Source organism: Arachis stenosperma, chromosome 9 (genome assembly GCF_014773155.1).
Source record: "Arachis stenosperma cultivar V10309 chromosome 9, arast.V10309.gnm1.PFL2, whole genome shotgun sequence".
Taxonomy (NCBI): domain Eukaryota; kingdom Viridiplantae; phylum Streptophyta; class Magnoliopsida; order Fabales; family Fabaceae; genus Arachis; species Arachis stenosperma.
In genome coordinates, this window is record NC_080385.1 from 84150183 (window position 1) to 84172302 (window position 22120).

General features: G+C 40.2%; 1 protein-coding gene and 1 non-coding gene across 2 annotated transcripts; both read left to right on the forward strand.

Annotated features, from left to right (window-relative positions):
• Positions 1-3928: 3928 nt before the first annotated feature.
• LOC130949663 (uncharacterized) lies at positions 3929-4387 on the forward strand. The gene has a single exon (XM_057878321.1). It carries the CDS (start codon positions 3929-3931, stop codon positions 4385-4387), a length of 459 nt encoding a protein of 152 aa, XP_057734304.1.
• A 14330-nt stretch (positions 4388-18717) lies between these two features.
• On the forward strand, positions 18718-18821 carry LOC130952371 (small nucleolar RNA R71). Its single transcript, XR_009074552.1, has one exon. It is a non-coding gene; the product is annotated as a small nucleolar RNA R71 (small nucleolar RNA).
• The last annotated feature ends 3299 nt before the right edge of the window (positions 18822-22120 follow it).

The following is a 22120-nucleotide window of genomic DNA, read 5'->3' on the forward strand; positions in this document are numbered from 1 at the left end:
GCAACTACCTAATGGGTCATGCATCATGCAACTCTAATTTATTCACTCATATATAAAGCTTACATGTAGCTAAGTTAATTCACATTCCCAAGGAGTTATGTATATATATATATAGCCAACCCTTAAATAATAAAGCATTTTAGCAAATGAGATGGGGAAAGAAAACATTGTACAAACTTGCAAAACAATTAGTAAATTTTAAGCACAGATATATGTTGATGAGTGATTGAACCCTCACTGGATTTTGTGTTTACTCTCTAGTCACTCAGTGTTTATTGGGTTTATTCACTCTATTTTTCTTTTTATTCTTACTTTCTTATAGCTTTGTTTTTCATCTAACCAATCAACAATTATAGAATATAGTCGTACCAAAAAAATCATGAGGTCTTAATTAAGGTTGTAATGGGGCCAAGGTAAAGGTAAGGATTTATGTATAGGGTCAAGTGAGCTAATAAGTGAATCCTTAATTAGACTATGATCTCACCTAACATACATATTCAGCAAGATAAAACTTCTTTACCTATTTTCCATATTATCCCACTTATTGTTTACATGCTCATATTTCACTTTTTATTTTTATCCCATGTGCATTGTTTTCATTGGGGAATTTCTTTTTGTATCCTCTTTTATTTAGATGCTGAAAATATTTTTTTTAATGCACATGGTAATTGAATCACTTTGATTTTCTCATAAGCATGCTTCCCAAATTTATTTTTATTTCTTTTTAACTTTTCTAACCCTTTGTTTCTATCACTCATGTTCCCAAAAGGCTTCCCACATTTTACTCTATTCATAATTTTTTTTTATCTTAAGCTAACCAAGGATTCACTTGGGATTTTATTTTGTTTTTCTGCTTAAGGCTAGTAATTTGGCTAAATAGAATAGAGGGGTTTTAAAAGGCTCAAGGGGGCTAACAAGGGTGATGTAAAAGGTAGGCTAATTTGGGGTGAGTGAGCTAAAATCAAATGATGGCATCAATCATTCTTTTGGTATGTATCTACATTCTATATTCTATAATTGGACATATAGATTAAAGCAAAGTAAAGAACATCAGAATAAAAAGAAGCGAAACACACAGGAATAAAGTTATGGTTTGAATGCAACCATACAATCAAGCTCAAGACTCACAAGTTGTGTGTTCTCTAACTCAAGCATCATATATCATCTATATATTGTATGCAGGTTTAGTTCAAAATTCCCATTATTCTCATAAAAAAAATTATTTAGGGTAGCTTTTAAACTTTTAATGTTCCTCCTTGATGAAATGTTGTCAGCTTAACTACATCATGTAATGCTATATACAAGGTTTATAGATTGGAATCTGTTATGTTCACTTTCTTAGCTTACTTCCTTTTTATATTTTTCAATTTAAACTATGCTATCTTATGTTAAAAAAAAGTAAACTATACTAATTAATCCACTAATAGGTTAGAATTGCAAACTAAACTAAATAACTAAAATAAACTAAATGGCTAAAATATGAACTAAAAATGCAAAATGCAGAAATAGAGTAGAAATACATCAAAGTAGCAATGTATAAGTACTCAGAAAATAACAATAAAAAGGAAGAATACAGAAAAATATCCAAAATAAAAGAAAAAGAGATGTAGTGGTTCACCAAAATAAAAACGCCAGAGATGGCGACCTCCCCACACTTAAAATGAAGCATCGTCCCCGATGCTCAATCAAGCCGGGTGTGAAGGAGTGTCATCACTGGTAGGGATGGTAGCTGGGGTCTCCGTGGCGGTGGTGGGCTGAGAGTCTGGCTGCTGTAGAGGGGGGACTGACTAGAGTGGGATCTCCGGATCTGCAACCTCATGCTGGGGCATAACCTCCTGATGCGGGGCAGCCTGCTCTGTGGCTGCCTGCTGATGAGTCTCCTCCTGGAAATGAGTCTCTGCCTGGGAATGAGGCTCCTCCTCGTGCTCATCCTCCTCCTCCTCTGATGGCTCTGATGGAGTGTCAGGCTCGGAGGGGATGTCGGCGCCCTGTCTGATCATCAGCTTCAGATGGGAATAGCGTCGCCTGCTGCGGCGCTCTAATCTCTCATACCGGCGCCTGTTACGGCGCTCCATCTGATCAAGCTAGCGGAATAGACGGTGCACGAGGCGATAAACCGGCTCAGAGGCGGGTGGAGGTGCAGTGGTGGCAGCAGGGGCAGCTGTGGATGAAGAGGGTCCAGCAGACGGAGGGGCTGTCTCATCAGTAGCAGTGACAGGTGGTGGTTTGTAGCCCAAAGCAAGGAAGTTCCTGCTGTGCAGGATGATCTTCCTGCAGTCCGCTGCTGGTGGTCGCACATCGGCATCCTCCCAAGGCACATCAGCCTGACGGCCTAGCCGTGTAACTAGATAAGGAAAGGGGAGGGTGCCTCAGATGTGGGCCCTGGCCATATAATGCCGGATAAAACAAGGCAAGTACAGGTCCTTACCCTCCAGCACACACCAGAGGAGGGTAATCATGGCAACCGGGATCACAGTCTCATGAGTACTCGGCATCACATAGTTGCTCAAGATCTGATGCCATAGCCGAGTCTCATCATTCAAGTACACTCTCTTGATCCCTCTAGGCATAGAGATGTTCTGACCCATCTCCCAAGGAACAGCAGGGTCGACAGCTATCCGTGCCTTCACAGCATCCCAATCAAACTGCATATGGCCCATGTCCTCCTCAGCCTGTGCATAACCATCTGGCTGGTCAGACTTGGCTGGGAGCTGGAGAATGGTCTCTATGGCCTCCTCGGTGACCAGAATTTACTTTCCCCACAGGTTCACTGCATCTAGGGTAGTAAGGTAGTAGTTGCAATAGAATTCCCGGACCCAAGATGCATTGACCTCTGTCAGTGGTCTCTCCAGAAAGAACCAGCCCCTTTGCTTGATTTGCTCAGTGGTGTATTGCTGGAGGGCTTCTGGAATCTTCAAGGAACATTCCAGGTATAGATTTCTGGAGTTTACAAAAGTCGAGTACTTCAGCTCACAGTACCGGTTTGCAAATTTTATAGGATCAGTCGAAGGGAGCAGCTGGTCAGTTTTTTCCTGCTGTGTGAAGTTCTTCTCCCGCCATGAGGAATCGTGCATTATAGCAATGATGGACTGGAAGGAAGCTCCTCTCTTGCGCTTGCCAGTAGCCTTGCCTTTGTCTTTCCTTTGTGAGGCAGACATCCTGAAAAATAGAAAACCAGGGAATGGATAAAATAGGAAAGCAAATAGGCAATTTAAACAAAGGAAACTCAAAGCGCTAAGGGAGAAATAAAAGAAGGAAAATGAGTAATTGAAATGTGACTGAATGAATGTTAAATGGAAAGAAAAAAAATCAATATGCCATAGTGAGAAAGTTAGAGGAAGTGAAAATAATAAGAAAAGATATCAAAAGAGTTAGTATGGTAAAAGAAATTAGTAAATTAAAATTAGTGAGTTAGCAAAGTAAGTGGCATAGAAAAATTCCATAGAACAAGGATTCACAGGTAAGAATAGAAGTACTCATAATCGAACAAGCAGTTTATGAACCAGGAAATCAAAAAGGATAAGAAAGTGGCCCTAGCATTTAGGAAATGGTTTGGGGGAAGCAGAGGAAAACAGAGTTGCCAAACCAAAACAAGAATGAAAACAATTTTAAAAAAAAATTGGGCAGCATTCCGGCTAAAATTGGATTGTCCCGGAAAATAAACAGCAATCATATCAGTTCATATGAATTAAAAGAAAGCAAGCTGCATGTACATAGATATAAAAGAAACATAAAAACTCAATGTAAACAGCAGCAACATACAAGAAAGCAGCGTATGAATCATGAATATAGTAGCAGCAGATTTGCACATAGGATAAAACAGAAGTAAGAACAGTGCAAGTAAACAGACCGAGATCTACGAACCACAGCCTAAGCTACCTAACAACCTAAAAATCCACTATAACATGCAAGTCTAGCTATCCTAATTATGAATATAAACGGAGTAAAAAAATACAGAAAAGTGACGAATGGACAAAAATGGTTGCGTGTTGCGGAACCTGGTAAGCGGAAGGGGTGGAACAGGGGAGAAGGTGACTGCGGCGGCGTCCGGCGCGGTGGTGGTGCACGGCGTCGCGGTGGCGGTGGAGGGGGGGTATTAGGGTTAGTGAGAGAGGAAGAGGATAGGGGAAGGGAGGGTGGTGGTTGCTGCTGGCTGAAGGGGTGGGTGGCGGAGAGGGGGGCGCGGTGGGTTGGCCGGCGGTGGAGGGCGGTGGCTGCGGTTGGCAGTGGTGGAGAGGGGGGAAGAGAGGAAGAAGGAAGAAGAGAGAAGGGGAGGGGGGTGGTACGGCGGTGGCGTCTAGGCGGCGGCGGCGGCGTCGAGGTGGTGGTGTGGCGGCTGGCCGGCGGTGGCTGGGGGAAGAAGAAGAGAGAAGGGGGAGAGGGTTAGGGGTGAAGGGGGGGCTGCGCGACTGATAGGGTTCGCGTGGCTGGGGGGGTTATATTATCGAATCCACGCGGCCGCGTGGAGCACGCGGTCGCGTGGTTGGGATGAAAATGGGGATGATGCGATCGCGTGGGTCGCGCGATCGCATGAGAGGTGGAAAAGAGGAGTGATGCGATCGCGTGGGTCTCGCGATCGCGTCGCTGGAATTCGTGCTAAACACACGACTCCAGCGTCGTTTCACCGCAACTCTCTGTCTCCTTTTGGGGTGATATGCAATCTATACGACGCGATCGCGTCGCTCACGCGGTCTCGTGGTATTGGGGTTGGGTAAGTGACGCGATCGCATGGGGCATGCGATCGCGTGGGCCAATTTGTGCGAAACACACAAGAGCCGCACGATTCCAGCGCAACTTTCTGTTCGTTGGATCCTTACGTCGATATATATATCACGCGGCCGCGTGGATCACGCGGTCGCATGGGTGGTGTTTTTCGTGCAACCCTTTTTTTTTATGCATGAAAAAAATGCAGAATACAATGACTATCATGAATGCTTATGCATGATTCCAGGTTTAATAAATTAAAATGAAAAAGGAAAAAATGAAAGCAATTAACAAGAGATAGATTGAAAAAGAAGCGACCATACCATGGTGGGTTGTCTCCCACCTAGCACTTTTAGTTAAAGTCCTTAAGTTGGACATTGGAAGAGTATTCTGTTATGGTGGCTTATGTTTAAATTCGTCCAAAAATTTCCACCAGTGCTTGGAATGCCAACAGCCTCCGGGGTCCCAAACTAGACATGTAAAGCTTCTGAGCAGCTTCAAAAGATATTCAGCCTCCCGGGATGACGAATGTCTGAATATAATCCATGATCCCAAGCTGTGTTTTTAGATCCGCCTCTGTCTTGATTTGTAAGTTTCCATTCGGGCGGGTTAAAAAGTAGAATCTCACTGTGGTGACCAAACGTTCTCCGTGATCCATGCAATTGAGCATGATACCAATCCATGTACTTCGAGGTGAAGCGTGGAACCTTATTGAACCTGGTGCACCAGTTCTGAGTACGAGCCAATTCCCTCTTACTCTTAAAGCCGCAGAGAGCTCTAAGTTGGCCATCTGTTTCAAGCAAACCATATTCAAGTGAATAAGTAAAATTATAAGTTAAGGATTGTACCCACTTGAAGCTTGTATTAGGTGGTAATGGCCTCGGAATAGGTGTTTTTGGTGGTTCTGCAAGTTCCGTTTCCTTGTGCTCTTCTGTGAATTCTTCCACCTCCTTTCAAAGATCTTCAATTGTATTTGTATCCTAGTCAAAGTTTTCTATGTCTTCCTCATCACTCAAGTCATAGATTGGAGGTTGAGAGAAATCTACCTCCGCATCATCTTCACATTCACTTGGGGAAGATTCTTCGATCTCAGAGAATTCACTTGCGGACTGGTGGACGAAATTGTGATTCTTAAAGTTGTACTCCTTGTACTTTTATGGAATTTGAAATTGGCACGTGTGATCACAACTCCGTTCAACTTAACCAACAAGTGTACTGGGTCATCCAAGTAATACCTTACGTGAGTAAGGGTCGATCCCACAGAGATTGTTGGTATGAAGCAAGCTATGGTCACCTTGTAAATCTGTTAGGCAGATCACAACTCCTCTTGAATCTCTACTTTCTCATTGCTTTCATCCAATCCTTCTTACTCCTTCCCATGGCAAGCTGTATGTAGGGCATCACCATCATCAATGGCTACTTTTCATCCTCTCGGGAAAATGGTCCTATGCGCTGTCACTGCACGGCTAATCGTCTGGAGGCATCACCCTTGTTGATGGCTACATCCCATCCTCTCAGTGAAAATGGTCCAAATGCTATGTCACAGCACGGCTAATCATCTGTCGGTTCTCAATCAGGTTGGAATAAAATCCATTGATTCTTTTGCGTCTGTCACTAACGCCCAGCCTTCAGGAGTTTGAAGCTCGTCACAGTCATTCAATCCCGGGATCCTACTCGGAATACCACAGACAAGGTTAGACTTTCCGGATCCCCATGAATGCCGCCATCTATCTAGCTTATACCACGAAGATTCTGTTGGAGAATCTAAGAGATATGCGCCCGGCCTAAGGTAGAACGGAAGTGGTTGTCAATCACGCGCGTTCATAGGTGAGAATGATGATGAGTGTCACGGATCATCACATTCATCAAGTTCAAGTGCAACGTATATCTTGGAATAAGAATAAAGAGAATTGAATAGAAAGTAATAGTAATTGTATTGAAACTTGAGGTACAGCAGAGCTCCACACCCTTAATCTATGGTGTGCAGAAACTCCACCGTTGAAAATACATAAGTAAAACGTTCAGGCATGGCTGAATGGCCAGCCCCCTAAAATGTGATCAATAGCCTCTTAAGATGAAGAATAAAACAAAACTGAGACCAAAGATGTCTAATACAATAGTAACTTATCCTATTTATACTAGACTAGCTACTAGGGTTTACATGAGTAAGTAATTGATGCATAAATCCACTTCCGGGGCCCACTTGGTGTATGTTTGGGCTGAGCTTGATCTATCCACGAGCTGAGGCTTCTCTTGGAGTCGAACGCCAAGTTATAACGTGTTTTGGGCGTTCAACTCCGGGTCGTGACGTGTTTCTGGCGTTTAACTCCAGACAGCAACATATAATTGGCGTTCAACGCCAATTTACGTCGTCAATTCCCGAATAAAGTATGGACTGTTATATATTGCTGAAAAGCTCTGGATGTCTACTTTCCAACGCCGTTAATAGCGCGCCATTTAGAATTCTGTAGCTCCAGAAAATTCATTTTGAGTGCAGGGAGGTCAGATTCCAACAGCATCAGCAGTCCTTTTGTCAGCCTTTTTCAGAGTTTTGCTCAAGTCCCTCAATTTCAGCCAGAAATTACCTGAAATTACAGAAAAACACACAAACTCATAGCAAAGTCCAGAAATGTGAATTTAACATAAAATCTAATGAAAACATCCCTAAAAGTAGCTTGAACTTACTAAAAACTACCTAAAAACAATGCCAAAAAGCGTATAAATTATCCGCTCATCACAACACCAAACTTAAATTGTTGCTTGTCCCCAAGCAACTGAAAATCAATTAGGATAAAAAGAAGAGAATATACTGTAAATTTTAAAATATCAATGAATATTAATTCTAATTAGATGAGCGGGACTTGTAGCTTTTTGCTTCTGAACAGTTTTGGCATCTCACTTTTTCCTTTGAAGTTTAGAATGATTGACTTCTCTAGGAACTTAGAATTTCGGATAGTGTTATTGACTTTCCTAGTTAAGCATGTTGATTCTTGAACACAGCTACTTATGAGTCTTGGCCGTGGCCCTAAGCACTTTGTTTTCCAGTATTACCACCGGATACATAAATGCCACAGACACATAACTGGGTGAACCTTTTCAGATTGTGACTCAGCTTTGCTAGAGTCCCCAGTTAGTGGTGTCCAGAGCTCTTAAGCACACTCTTTTGCTTTGGATCACGACTTTAACCACTCAGTCTCAAGCTTTTCACTTGGACCTTCATGACACAAGCACATGGTTAGGGACAGCTTGATTTAGCCGCTTAGGCCTGGACTTAATTTCCTTGGGCCCTTCTATCCATTGATGCTCAAAGCCTTGGATCCTTTTTACCCTTGCCTTTTGGTTTTAAGGGCTATTGGCTTTTTCTGCTTGCTTTTTCTTTTTCTTTCTATTTTTTCGAAATTTTTTTTTCGCAAGCTTCTTCTTTTGCACTGCTTTTTCTTGCTTCAAGAATCAATTTCATGAATTTTTAGATCATCAATAACATTTCTCTTTGTTCATCATTCTTTCAAGAGCCAACAATTTTAACATTCATAAACAACAAGATCAAAAGACATATGCACTGTTCAAGCATTCATTCAGAAAACAAAAAGTATTGTCACCACATCAATATAATTAAACTAAATTCAAGGATAAATTTGAAATTCATGTACTTCTTGTTCTTTTGAATTAAAACATTTTTCTTTTAAGAGAGGTGAAGGATTAATGGAATTTATTCATAGCTTTAAGACATAGTTACTACATACTAATGATCATGAAATAAAGACACAAAACATAGATAAACACAACATTAAAAACCGAAAACAGAAAGAAATAAAGAACAAGGAATGAATCCACCTTTAGTGGCATCTTCTTCTTGAAGGACCAATGATGTTCTTAAGCTCTTCTACGTCCCTTCCTTGCCTTTGTTGCTCCTCCCTCATTGCTCTTTGATCTTCTCTTATTTCATGGAGAATGATGGAGTGCTCATGATGTTCCACCCTTAGTTGTTCAACATTGTGGCTCAAATCTTCTAAGGAAGTGTTGAGTTGTTCCCAATAGTTGTTGGGAGGAAAGTGCATCCCTTGAGACATCTCAGGGATTTCTTGATGATGAGCTTCCTCATGCATATCTTGAGAACCGTGAAGGGTCTCTCTTGCTTGCTCCATCCTCTTCTTGGTGATGGGCTTATCCTCTTCAATGGAGATGTCTCCTTCTATGATAACTCCAGCTGAGTAACATAGATGGCAAATAAGGTGAGGAAAAGCTAGCCGTGCCATGGGTGAAGGCTTGTCGGCTATTTTGTAGATTTCATTGGAGATGACCTCATGAACTTCTGCTTCCTCTCCAATCATGATGCCATGAATCATGATGGCCCGATCCACAGTAACTTCAGATCGGTTGCTAGTGGGAATGATGGAGCGTTGAATGAACTCCAACCATCCTCTAGCCACAGGCTTGAGGTCCAGTCTTCTTAGTTGGACTGGCTTGCCTTTGGAGTCTCTCTTCCATTGAGCTCCTTCCACACATATGTCCATAAGGACTTGGTCCAACCTTTGATTGAAGTTGACCCTTCTAGTGTAGGGGCGTTCATCTCCTTGCATCATGGGCAAGTGGAATGCCAACCTCACATTTTCCGGACTAAAATCTAAGTATTTCCCCCGAACCATTGTGAGATAATTCTTTGGACTCGGGTTCATACTTTGATCATAGTTCCTAGTGATCCATGCATTAGCTTAGAACTCTTGAACCATTAAGATTCTGACTTGTTGCATGGGGTTGGTTAGGACTTCCCAACCTCTTCTTCGGATTTCATGTCGGATCTCCGGATACTCATTTTTCTTGAGCTTGAAAGGGACCTCAGGGATCACCTTCTTCTTTGCCACAACATCATAGAAGTGGTCTTGATGGCTCTTGGAGATGAATCTTTCCATCTCCCATGACTCGGAGGTGGAAGCTTTTGTCTTCCCTTTTCCTTTTCTAGAGGATTCTCCGACCTTAGGTGCCATTGATGGTAATGGAAAAATAAAAAGCTTATGCTTTTACCACACCAAACTTAAAATATTGCTCGCCCTCGAGCAATAGAAGAAAGAAGAGAAGAAGAAGAAGAAGAAGAGAATATGGTAGAGAGGGAGAGGTGTAGGTTCGGCTAAGTGGTAGAAGAGGGGTTTGTGTTGTGTGAAAATGAAGGAGAATGGAAGGGTATTTATAGGGAGAGGGAGGGTGTATGTTCGGCCAATTTGGGTGGGAATGGGTGGGAAAATGGTTTTGAATTTTTGAAGGTAGGTGGGGTTCATGGGGAAGAGTGGATGGATGTGAGTGGTGAAGGGGGTAATTGGGAAGAGGAATTGAGGTGATTGGTGAAGGGTGTTGGGAAGTGTGACATGGGGAAGAGTAATCACAAAAACTAGGATTAGGAGGTAAGGTGGGAATATGGTAGGTGGGGATCCTGTGGGGTCCACAGATCCTGAGGTGATCCTGTGGGGTCCACAAGTCCTGAGGTGTCAAGGAATTCCATCCCTGCACCAAATAGACATGTAAAATGCCTTTGCACACCATTCTGGCGTCTAAACGCCGAGTGGTGCACATTCTGGGCGTTCAACGCCCATGTAAAGCATGTTTCTGGTGTTGAACGCCAGTTTCATGCTTGTTCCTAGCGTTCAGCGCCAGTTTTTCCTCTCTGGGCACATTCCTGGCGTTCAGCGCCAGAATGTTGCTTGTTTCTGGCGTTCAGCGCCAGAATGATGCTCTGTTCTGGCGTTGAACGCCGTCCAGATGCATCTTACTGGCATTGAACGCCAGCCTGTGCGTCCTCCAGGGTGCGAATTTTTTTTCTTCTGCTGTTTTTGATTTTGTTTTTAATTTTTATGATTTTTTCATGACTCCTCATGATCATGTACCTAATAAAACACAAAATAACAATAATATAGAATAAAATAAAAATTAGATAAATAAAATTGGGTTGCCTCCCAACAAGCGCTTCTTTAATGTCAATAGCTTGACAGTGGCTCTCATGGAGCCACAAGGTGATCAGGTCAATGTTGTATAGTCCCAACACCAAACTTAGAGTTTGGATATGGGGTCTTAACACCAAACTTAGAGTTTGGTTGTGGCCTCACAACACCAAACTTAGAGTTTGACTGTGTGGGCTCTTCTTGACTCTGAACTGAGAGAAGCTCTTCATGCTTACTCTCTTTTGTCACAGAGGGATGGCCATGTGCCTTAAACACAAGGTATTCTCCATTCAATTGAAGGACTAATTCACCTCTGTTGACATCTATCACAGCTCCTGCTGTGGCTAGGAAAGGTCTTCCAAGGATGATGCAATCATCCTCTTCCTTCCTAGTGTCTAAGATTATGAAATCAGCAGGGATGTAAAGGCCTTCAACCTTTACTAACACGTCCTCTACTATTCCATAAGCTTATCTCAATGACTTATCTACCAATTGTAATCAGAATAAGGCAGGTTGTACCTCAATGATCCCCAGCTTCTCCATTACAGAGAGTGGCATAAGATTTATCCCTGACCCCAGATCACATAGAGCTTTTTCAAAGCTCATGGTGCCTATGGTGCAAGGTATTAAGAACTTGCCAGGATCCTATTTCTTTTGAGGTAGAATTTTCTGAATCCAAGTATCTAGTTCATTAATGAGCAAGGGAGGTTCACTCTCCCAAGTCTCATTACCAAATAACTTGGCCTTCAGCTTCATGATAGCTCCTAAATATTGAGCAACTTGCTCTCCAGTCACATCTTCATCCTCTTCAGAGGAAGAATAGTCTTCAGAGCTCATGAATGGCAGAAGGAGATTTAATGGAATCTCTATGGTCTCTATATGAGCCTCAGATTCCTTTGGATCCTTAATAGGAAACTCCTTCTTGCTTGAGGGACGTCCCAGGAGGTCTTCCTCACTAGGATTTTTGTCCTCCTCCTCCCTTGTGCTTTCGGCCATATTGACTATGTCAATGGCTTTGCACTCTCCTTTTGGATTCTCTTCTGTATTGCTTGGGAGAATACTGGGAGGAGTTTCAATGACTTTCTTACTCAGCTGGCCCACTTGTGCCTCCAGATTTCTGATGGAGGATCTTGTTTCACTCATGAAACTGAAAGTGGCCTTTGACAGATCATAGACTAGATTGGCTAAATTAGAGGTGTTTTGTTCAGAATTCTCTGTCTGTTGCTGAGAAGATGATGGATATGGCTTGCTATTGTTTAGCCTGTTGCGTCCACCATTGTTAAAGCCTTGTTGAGGCTTTTGTTGATCCTTCCATGAGAGATTTGGATGATTTCTCCATGATGAGTTATAGGTGTTTCCATAAGGTTCACCCATGTAATTAACCTCTGCCATGGCAGGGTTCTCAGGATCATAAGCTTCTTCAGAAGCTGCCTCTCTAGTACTGTTGGATGCATGTTGCCATCCATTCAGATTTTGAGAGATCATGTTGACCTGTTGAGTCAACACTTTGTTCTGAGCCAATATGGCATTCAGAGCATCAATTTCAAGAACTCCTTTCTTCTGAGGTATCCCATTATTCACGGAATTCCTCTCAGAAGTGTACATGAATTGGTTGTTTGCAACCATATCAATGAGTTCTTGAGCCTCTTCAGGCGTTTTCTTTAGGTGAATAGATCCACCTGCAGAATGGTCCAATGACATTTTCGAAAATTCAGAGAGACCATAATAGAATATATCTAATATGGTCCATTCTGAAAACATGTCAGATAGACATCTTTTGGTCAGCTGCTTGTATCTTTCCCAAGCTTCATAGAGGGATTCACCATCTTTTTGTTTGAAGGTTTGAACATCCACTCTCAGCTTGCTCAGCTTTTGAGGAGGAAAGAATTTATCCAGTAAGGCAGTGACCAGCTTATCCCAGGAGTCCAGGCTATCTTTGGGTTGTGAATCCAACCATATTCTAGCTCTGTCTCTTACAGCAAAAGGAAAAAGCATGAGTCTGTAGACTTCAGGATCAACTCCATTCGTCTTTACAGTCTCACAGATCTGCAAGAACTCAGTTAAAAACTGATAAGGATCTTCAGATGGAAGTCCATAAAACTTGCAGTTTTGTTGCATTAATGCAACTAGCTGAGGTTTCAGCTCAAAGTTGTTGGCTCCAATGGCAGGAATGGAGATGCTTCTTCCATCAAACTTGGACGTTGGCTTTGTGAAGTCACCAAGCATTCTCCTTGCATTATTATTATTTTTGGCTGCCATCTCTTTCTCTTGTTCGAAAATTTCTGAAAGGTTATTTCTGGATTGTTGTAATTTAGTTTCTCTTAATTTTCTCTTCAGAGTCCTTTCAGGTTCTGGATCAATTTCAACAAGAGTGCCTTTTTCCCTGTTCCTGCTCATATGAACAAGAAGAAAACAAGAAAAGAAGAGGAATCCTCTATGTCACAGTATAGAGATTCCTTTATAGTAGAAAAAAAAAAGGGGAGAAGAGTGTAGAAGATGGGATTCGGATAATTAGATGGAAAGAGGTGAAGAGAAGTGTTAGTAATTAAATAATTAAATAGAAGAAAAAAAGAGAAGGGAGATTTCGAAAATAATTTTGAAAAAGGGGTTAGTAATTTTCGAAATTTAGAGATAAAATGTAATTAAAATTAAAATATGAAACATTTAGTTAATTAAAAAGAATTTTTGAAAAAGAGAGAGATATTTTCGAAAATTGAAGAGGGAAAAGTAGTTAGGTGGTTTTGAAAAAGATAAGAGACAAACAAAAAGTTAGTTAGTTGATTGAAAAAGATTTGAAATCAAATTTGAAAAATATAAGAAGATAAGAAGTTAGATGAGATATTTTGAAATCAAATTTTGAAAAAGATAATATTTTTGAAAAAGATAAGATAAAAGATAAAAAGATCTAACTTTTAAAAAGACTTAACTAACAAGAAACTACAAGATAAGATTTTAGAACTTAAAGATTGAACCTTTCTTAACAAGAAAGTAACAAACTTCAAATTTTTGAACCAATCACATTAATTGTTAGCTAATTTTCGAAAATATGATATAAAGATAAGAAAAAGATTTTGAAAATATTTTGAAAAAGATTTTTTTTTTGAATTTTTCGAAAAATAAAATAAAAAAATTGGAAAAGATATGATTTTTGAAAAAGATTTTGAAAAGATAAGATTTTAAAAATTGAAGTTTTGACTTGACTTGTTAGAAACAACTAATTTTAAAAATTTTTGACCAAGTCAACCCAAAATTTCGAAAATTTGGAGGGAAATAAGGAAAAGATATTTTTTTGATTTTTGAATTTTTAATTATGAGAGAGAAAAACAACAAAAATACTCAATGCATGAAATTTTTAAATCAAAACAATGAATGCATGAAAGAATGCTATGAATGTCAAGATGAACACCAAGAACACTTTGAAGATCATGATGAACATCAAGAACATATTTTTGAAAAATTTTTGATGCAAAGAAAACATGCAAGACACCAAACTTAGAAATTTTTAATGCTTGGAAAATATGAATGCAAAGATGCACATGAAAAACAAGAAAAGACACAAAACAAGAAAACATCAAGATCAAACAAGAAGACTTATCAAGAACAACTAGAAGATTATGAAGAACACTATGAATGCATGGAATTTTCGAAAAATGCAAGAAAAATTTTTAAAGCATGCAATTGACACCAAACTTAAAAATTGACTCAAGACTTAAACAAGAAACACAAAATATTTTTGTTTTTTATGATTTTATGATTTTTTTTGGATTTTTATTAATTTTTTTCGAAAATAAAGTTTAGAAAAAACGAAAAAGAAAAGAAAATTTTGAAAAAAAAAGATTTTTGAAAAATTTTTTGAAAAGAAAATTACCTAATCTGAGCAACAAGATGAACCGTCAGTTGTCCATACTCGAACAATCCCCGGCAACGGCGCCAAAAACTTGGTGGACGAAATTGTGATTCTTAAAGTTGTACTCCTTGTACTTTTATGGAATTTGAAATTGGCACGTGTGATCACAACTCCGTTCAACTTAACCAGCAAGTGTACTGCGTCATCCAAGTAATACCTTACGTGAGTAAGGGTCGATCCCACAGAGATTGTTGGTATGAAGCAAGCTATGGTCACCTTGTAAATCTCAGTTAGGCAGATTAAATTATGGAATTTAGAAAATCAAATAATAACAAGAAAATAAAAAGGGATAGAAATACTCATGTAAATCAATAGTGGGAGTTTCAGATAAGTGCATGGAGATGCTGTGCTCCTCTTGAATCTCTACTTTCTCATTGCTTTCATCCAATCCTTCTTACTCCTTCCCATGGCAAGCTGTATGTAGGGCATCACCATCATCAATGGCTACTTTTCATCCTCTCGGGAAAATGGTCCTATGCATTGTCACTGCACGGCTAATCGTCTGGAGGCATCACCCTTGTTGATGGCTACATCCCATCCTCTCAGTGAAAATGGTCCAAATGCTCTGTCACAGCACGGCTAATCATCTATCGGTTCTCAATCAGGTTGGAATAGAATCCATTGATTCTTTTGCGTCTGTCACTAACGCCCAGCCTTCAGGAGTTTGAAGCTCGTCACAGTCATTCAATCCCGGGATCCTACTCGGAATACCACAGACAAGGTTAGACTTTTCGGATCCCCATGAATGCCGCCATCTATCTAGCTTTTACCACGAAGATTCTGTTGGGGAATCTAAGAGATATGCGCCCGGCCTAAGGTAGAACGGAAGTGGTTGTCAATCACACACGTTCATAGGTGAGAATGATGATGAGTGTCACGGATCATCACATTCATCAAGTTGAAGTGCAACGTATATCTTGGAATAAGAATAAAGAGAATTGAATACAAAGTAATAGTAATTGTATTGAAACTTGAGGTACAGCAGAGCTCCACACCCTTAATCTATGGTGTGCAGAAACTCCACCGTTGAAAATACATAAGTGAAAGGTTCAGGCATGGCCGAATGGCCAGCCCCCTAAAACGTGATCAATAGCCTCTTAAGATGAAGAATAAAACAAAACTGAGACCAAAGATGTCTAATACAATAGTAACTTATCCTATTTATACTAGACTAGCTACTAGGGTTTACATGAGTAAGTAATTGATGCATAAATCCACTTCCGGAGCCCACTTGGTGTATGTTTGGGCTGAGCTTGATCTATCCACGAGCTGAGGCTTCTCTTGGAGTCGAACGCCAAGTTATAACGTGTTTTGGGCGTTCAACTCCGGGTCGTGACGTGTTTCTGGCGTTTAACTCCAGACAGCAACATGTAATTGGTGTTCAACGCCAATTTACGTCATCAATTCCCGAATAAAGTATGGACTGCTATATATTGCTGGAAAGCTCTGGATGTCTACTTTCCAACGCCGTTGAGAGCGCGCCATTTGGAATTCTGTAGCTCCAGAAAATCCATTTTGAGTGCAGGGAGGTCAGATTCCAACAGCATCAGCAGTCCTTTTGTCAGCCTTTTTCAGAGTTTTGCTCAAGTCCCTCAATTTCAGCCAGAAATTACCTGAAATTACAGAAAAACACACAAACTCATAGCAAAGTCCAGAAATGTGAATTTAACATAAAAACAAATGAAAACATCCCTAAAAGTAGCTTGAACTTACTAAAAACTACCTAAAAACAATGCCAAAAAGCATATAAATTATCTGCTCATCACGGACGCAAGTTCATCACTAGGAGAACTAGACTTGTGACTATCACCATCAAGGAAAATTGCTTCTTGGATTACTCCGTCTGATTCTTCGTAAACGACTTGCCTTGGAGATTGTACGGTATCCTCCTTAGCATCAACTGTGGCATCTTGGACGGAGTTTTGCTCAATTCTGGATTCCCAAGGAAGTTCAGCATCGCCTAGATCTTCAACCAACTCTTCTTCTTGAACAATGACAGCTTATTCCACTTGTTCTAGTACGAATTCATTTTCTGCCTTGTCCACTGGAGTCTCTAGTATTTCTTTCATGCTATGCTCTTCATCGGGTTGTCCACATGGAGCTGTGATTGATCCTTATATATTTGAGTGCTTAGTGGCCCATTGGATTAGTGCTTGCTCCAGTTGTTGAATGGTTGTTTGAAATTTAATTACTACTTCTTTTAGGCAATCCTCTGCTTCGCGGTTTGTTGGACTTAGACATGATACATAGGGAAGTGGTAATGACTGGGAACGATTGGATTGGTATTGGGGTAAGGAAGGATCATATGATGGCGAATGGTGAAGAAAAGCTTGTGAGTGTGGTGGTTTGAGGTTATGTTGAAGGGATGGTTCATATGCACGGGGTGGGGCTTGTTGGTAGTTACAAAGTTGTCCACCATGTCTTTCAGCTGGGTATGCGCAGTAGAATGGTCTTTGTCCAGGATATTTCGGAGGGTGTTGCTGCCAAAAGGGTTGATTAGATCCTCTTGGTTCCATCCATCCTTGATTGGTCTGACCTTGATGCACATTCCTGCTGTAACTTCTATTTCCTTTAACAATATTAGAACCAAACTCAAAGCGAGAGGGGTGAGAGTTCATAGTAGCAAATAAAGATAAAAAGAAAAAACAAAAATAAATAAACAAGAAAAAGAAGAAAAAAAATTTACAATAGCCAATAATAAGGCACACATTAGCAGTTTCCCCGGCAACGGCGCCATTTTGACGTCAGGATTTTTGCTAGTAAAGAATTTCATAAAAACGTTTTGGTTGTCACAAGTAACAAACCCTTTAAAATTGATAACCGAGTATTTAAACCTCGGGTCGTCTTCTCAAGGAACTGCGAGGAAGTATGTTCTTTTTATTGGTTATAAAGGTTGTAATCGGGGTTTAGAAGGTGAGAAGAAAGTGATTTAAATGACGAGTGAATTAAATGGCAATTAAAAATAAATAATAACTGTAAAACAACTTTTGGCAAGACAAGGGAAATTAGAAGTCCAACTTAGTTATCCCTCTCAACAATAATGAAAGTTGTATCTTAATTCCACTTGGTCAACCTTTACCAGGGCAAAGGAAAGTCAAGGGACTAATTAAATTGACCTTTGAATCCTAATTATTTCTTAAGAAAAGGTTGGGTTATTTAAGTTCAGCTCAATTAGCAAGATAACGATTATCAATTATGTTGAGTTTAATAACTGTTGAGTTATTGAATTCTTAACCAAAACCAAAAGGGAAAAAATAAATTTGCTGAAATAATAAAAATATATCCTTAGATGGGAAGCAATGGCAACTTAAATCAAAGGGAACAATCATAGACTGAAAATACCTCAATTATCATTAATTCAAATAAAAATCTGTGACATAGAATAATTCATAAATCAGATTATAATAATCAATTCAAATGTTGGAATAAATAATTGTAGAACTAAAAATAAAAGAACATTTAAACCTGGATCCAGAGTTACTCCCAAAACAAGAAGAAGTCCTAAATCCTAAGAGAGAGAGAGAATATCTCTCTAGATTAAATCTAATTCATAGAAAACTAGAAATTGGCGAGCTCTCCGAATGGATGCATTTCCCCACTTCTTAACCTCTGGTCTATGCCTTCTGGACTTGGATTTGGGCCAAAAAGGGCCACAGAACTCGTTATGAGCGTTTTCTGCAATATCTGGTGCGTGGCCTCTGTCACACGTATGTGTGGGTCACGCGGTCGCGTCATTCGGAGCTTTTCCTTGCCACGCGGTCACGTCAGTCATGCCACCGCGTCATGTGCATTCTGCTTAAGGCGCGCGGTCGCGTCAGTCATGCGGCCGCGTTGCTGCTGATTCGTGCTTGGCACGCGATCGCGTCATCCATGCGATCGCGTGGATACCAGTTTCCTTAAAGCTTCATTTTGCTTTCTCCTTTCCTTTTAGTATGTTTCCTTTTTCATCCTTTAAGTCATTCTGCCTTAGAAAATTTGAAACTACTCAACACACTAATCACGGCATCGAATGGAAATAAAGGTAATTAAAATAATTAATTTTCAAAGCTTAAGAAACATGTTTTTCACAATATTGACATAATAAGGAAGGGAAAGTAAAACCATGCAATTAATATGAATAAGTAGGTGAGGGATTGTATAAATCATTCAAATTAAGCACAAAAGATCTCATGAAATATGGGTTTATCACATTTCCTTGTCAAGTCCTTGAATCTTTCCCATACTTCATACAAGGTTTCACCATCCTGCTGCCTGAATGTTGGAACCTCCACTCTCAACCTATTGACTCTTTGTGGGGATAGAACCTTGCCAAGAATTTATTCACTACATCTTTCCAAGTTGAGGCTTTCCTTTTAAAATGATTCTAGCCACTTGGATGCTTTATCCCTTTGAGAGAATGGGAATAGAAGCAATCTGTAGGCATCAAGATGAACTCCATTTGATTTCACTGTATCACAGATCCTTAGGAATGTTGTGAGATGCTGATAGGGTCTTCTTGGGCACTTCCTCCTAAAGGAACAATTGTTTTGGATGAGAGTGATGAGTTTAGGCTTTAATTTGAAGTTATTAGCGTGGATGGTTGGCTTTTGAATGTGGTGCACGAAATTGCAATAACACTTTTGCAACTCCGCACAACTAACCAGCAAGTGCACTGGGTCGTCCAAGTAATACCTTGCGTGAGCAAGGGTCGATCCCACGGAGATTGTCGGCTTGAAGCAAGCTATGGTTATCTTGTAAATCTTAGTCAGGAGATCAGAAATTATCAGGATTGATTGTGAAAAGCAAAAGAACATGAAATGATTACTTGTATTGCAGTAATGGAGAATAGGTTGAGGTTTTGGAGATGCTCCGTCTTCTGAATCTCTGCTTTCCCACTGTCTTCTTCATCAAACACGCAAGTCTCCTTCCATGGCAAGCTCGTGTAGGGTCTCACCGTTGTCATGGCTACCTCCCATCCGCGCATGAAAGCTAATGCACGCACTCTGTCACAGTACTGCCAATCACCGGTTTGGTTCCCTCCCCTATCGGAATAGAATCCCTCTTTTGCGTCTGTCACTGACGCCTAGTAGGTTACAGGTTTGAAGCACGTCACAGTCATTCAATCATTGAATCCTACTCAGATACCACAGACAAGGTTTAGACCTTCCGGATTCTCTTGAATGCTGCCATCAGGTCCAGCCTATACCACGAAGATTCCGATTAAAGAACCCAAGAGATAACTACTCAATCTAAGATAGAACAGAGGTGGTTGTCAGGCACATGTTCATAGTTGAGAATGATGATGATTGCACGGATCATCACATTCATCCGGATTAAGAAAAGTGTTATCTTAGAATGGAAGCAAGCATGATGAATAAGAACAGTAGTAATTGCATTAATCCATCAAGACACAGCAGAGCTCCTCCCCCAACCATGGGGTTTAGAGACTCATCTGTGGAAAGAAACGTGTACAAAATGTTATGAGGTCATAAGGTTCCGATTACAATGTCAAAAGATCCTATAAATAGTAAACTAGTATCCTAAGGTTTACAGAAATGAGTAAATGACAGAAAAATCCACTTCCGGACCCACTTGGTGTGTGCTTGGGCTGAGCATTGAAGCTTTTATGTGTAGAGACGTTTTCTGGAGTTAAACGCCAGCTTTCATGCCAGTTTGGGCGTTTAACTCCAAATTTTATTCCAGTTCCGGCGTTTAACGCTGGAATTTCTGTAGGTGACTTTGAGCGCCGGTTTGGGCCATCAAATATTGGGCAAAGTATGGACTATTATATATTGCTGAAAAGCCCAGGATGTCTACTTTCTAATGCCGTTGAGAGCGCGCCAATTGGGCTTCTGTAGCTCCAGAAAATCCACTTCGAGTGCAGGGAGGTCAGAATCCAACAGCATCTGCAGTCCTTTTCAGTCTCTGGATCAGATTTTTGCTCAGAACCTTCAATTTCAGTCAGAAAATACCTGAAATCACAGAAAAACACACAAACTCATAGTAAAGTCCAGAAAAGTGAATTTTAACTAAAAACTAATAAAAATATACTAAAAACTAACTAAAAGATACTAAAAACATACTAAAAACAATGCCAAAAAGCGTATAAATTATCCGCTCATCACAACACCAAACTTAAATTGTTGCTTGTCCTCAAGCAACTGAAAATCAAATAAGATAAAAAGAAGAGAATACTATAGACTCCAATTATCAATGAAACTTAGCTCCAAATTAGATGAGCGGGGTAGCTTTTGCCTCCGAACAGTTTTGGCATCTCACTTTATCCTTTGAAATTCAGAATGATTGGCTTCTTTAGGAACTCAGAATCCAGATAGTGTTATTGATTCTCCTAGTTAAGTATGATGATTCTTGAACACAGCTACTTATTGAGTCTTGGCCGTGGCCCAAAGCACTCTGTCTTCCAGTATTACCACCGGATACATACATGCCACAGACACATAATTGGGTGAACCTTTTCAGATTGTGACTCAGCTTGCTAAAGTCCCCAATTAGAGGTGTCCAGGGTTCTTAAGCACACTCTTTTTGCCTTGGATCACAACTTTATTTCTTTCTTTTTTTTTCTTTTTCTTTCTCCCCTTTTTTTTTTGTTTTTCCTTCTCTTTTTTTTTTTTTTTGTATTCACTGCTTTTCTTGCTTCAAGAATCATTTTATGATTTTTCAGATCCTCAGTAACATGTCTCCTTTTTCATCATTCTTTCAAGAGCCAACAATTTTAACATTCATGAACCACAAATTCAAAAGACATATGCACTGTTTAAGCATACATTCAGAAACAAAAGTATTGCCACCACATCAAACTAATTAAGCTAGTTTTAAAGATGAATTCGAAATCCTGTACTTCTTGTTCTTTTGTGATTAAAACATTTTTCATTTAAGAAAGGTGATGGATTCATAGGACATTCATAACTTTAAGGCATAGACACTAAGACACTAATGATCATAAGACACAAACATGGATAAACATAAGCATAAATTTTCGAAAAAACAGAAGAATAAAGAACAAGGAGATTAAAGAACGGGTCCACCTTAGTGATGGCAACTTGTTCTTCCTCTTGAAGGTCTTAATGAGTGCTTGAGCTCCTCAATGTCTCTTCCTTGTCTTTGTTGCTCCTCTCTCATGATTCTTTGATCTTCTCTAATTTCATGGAGGAGGATGGAATGTTCTTGATGCTCCACCCTTAGTTGTCCCATGTTGGAACTCAATTCTCCTAGGGAGGTGTTAATTTGCTCCCAATAGTCTTGTGGAGGAAAGTGCATCCCTTGAGGTATCTCAGGGATTTCTTGATGAGAGGGGTCTCTTGTTTGCTCCATCTTCTTCTTTAGTGATGGGCTTGAGGTCATGCTTTGGATGCCATAAATGGTTATGGAAAAACAAAAAGCAATGCTTTTACCACACCAAACTTAAAAGGTTTGCTCGTCCTCGAGCAAAAGAAGAAAGAAGAGAGTAGAAGAAGAAGAAATGAGGAAGAAGGGAGTGACTATGTGTTCGACCAAAGAGGGGAAGAAGTGGTGTTTTGGGTGTGTGAGAATGAAGGAGTGAAGATGATAGTGAGATTTGATAGGTGGGGGGTTTTTGGGT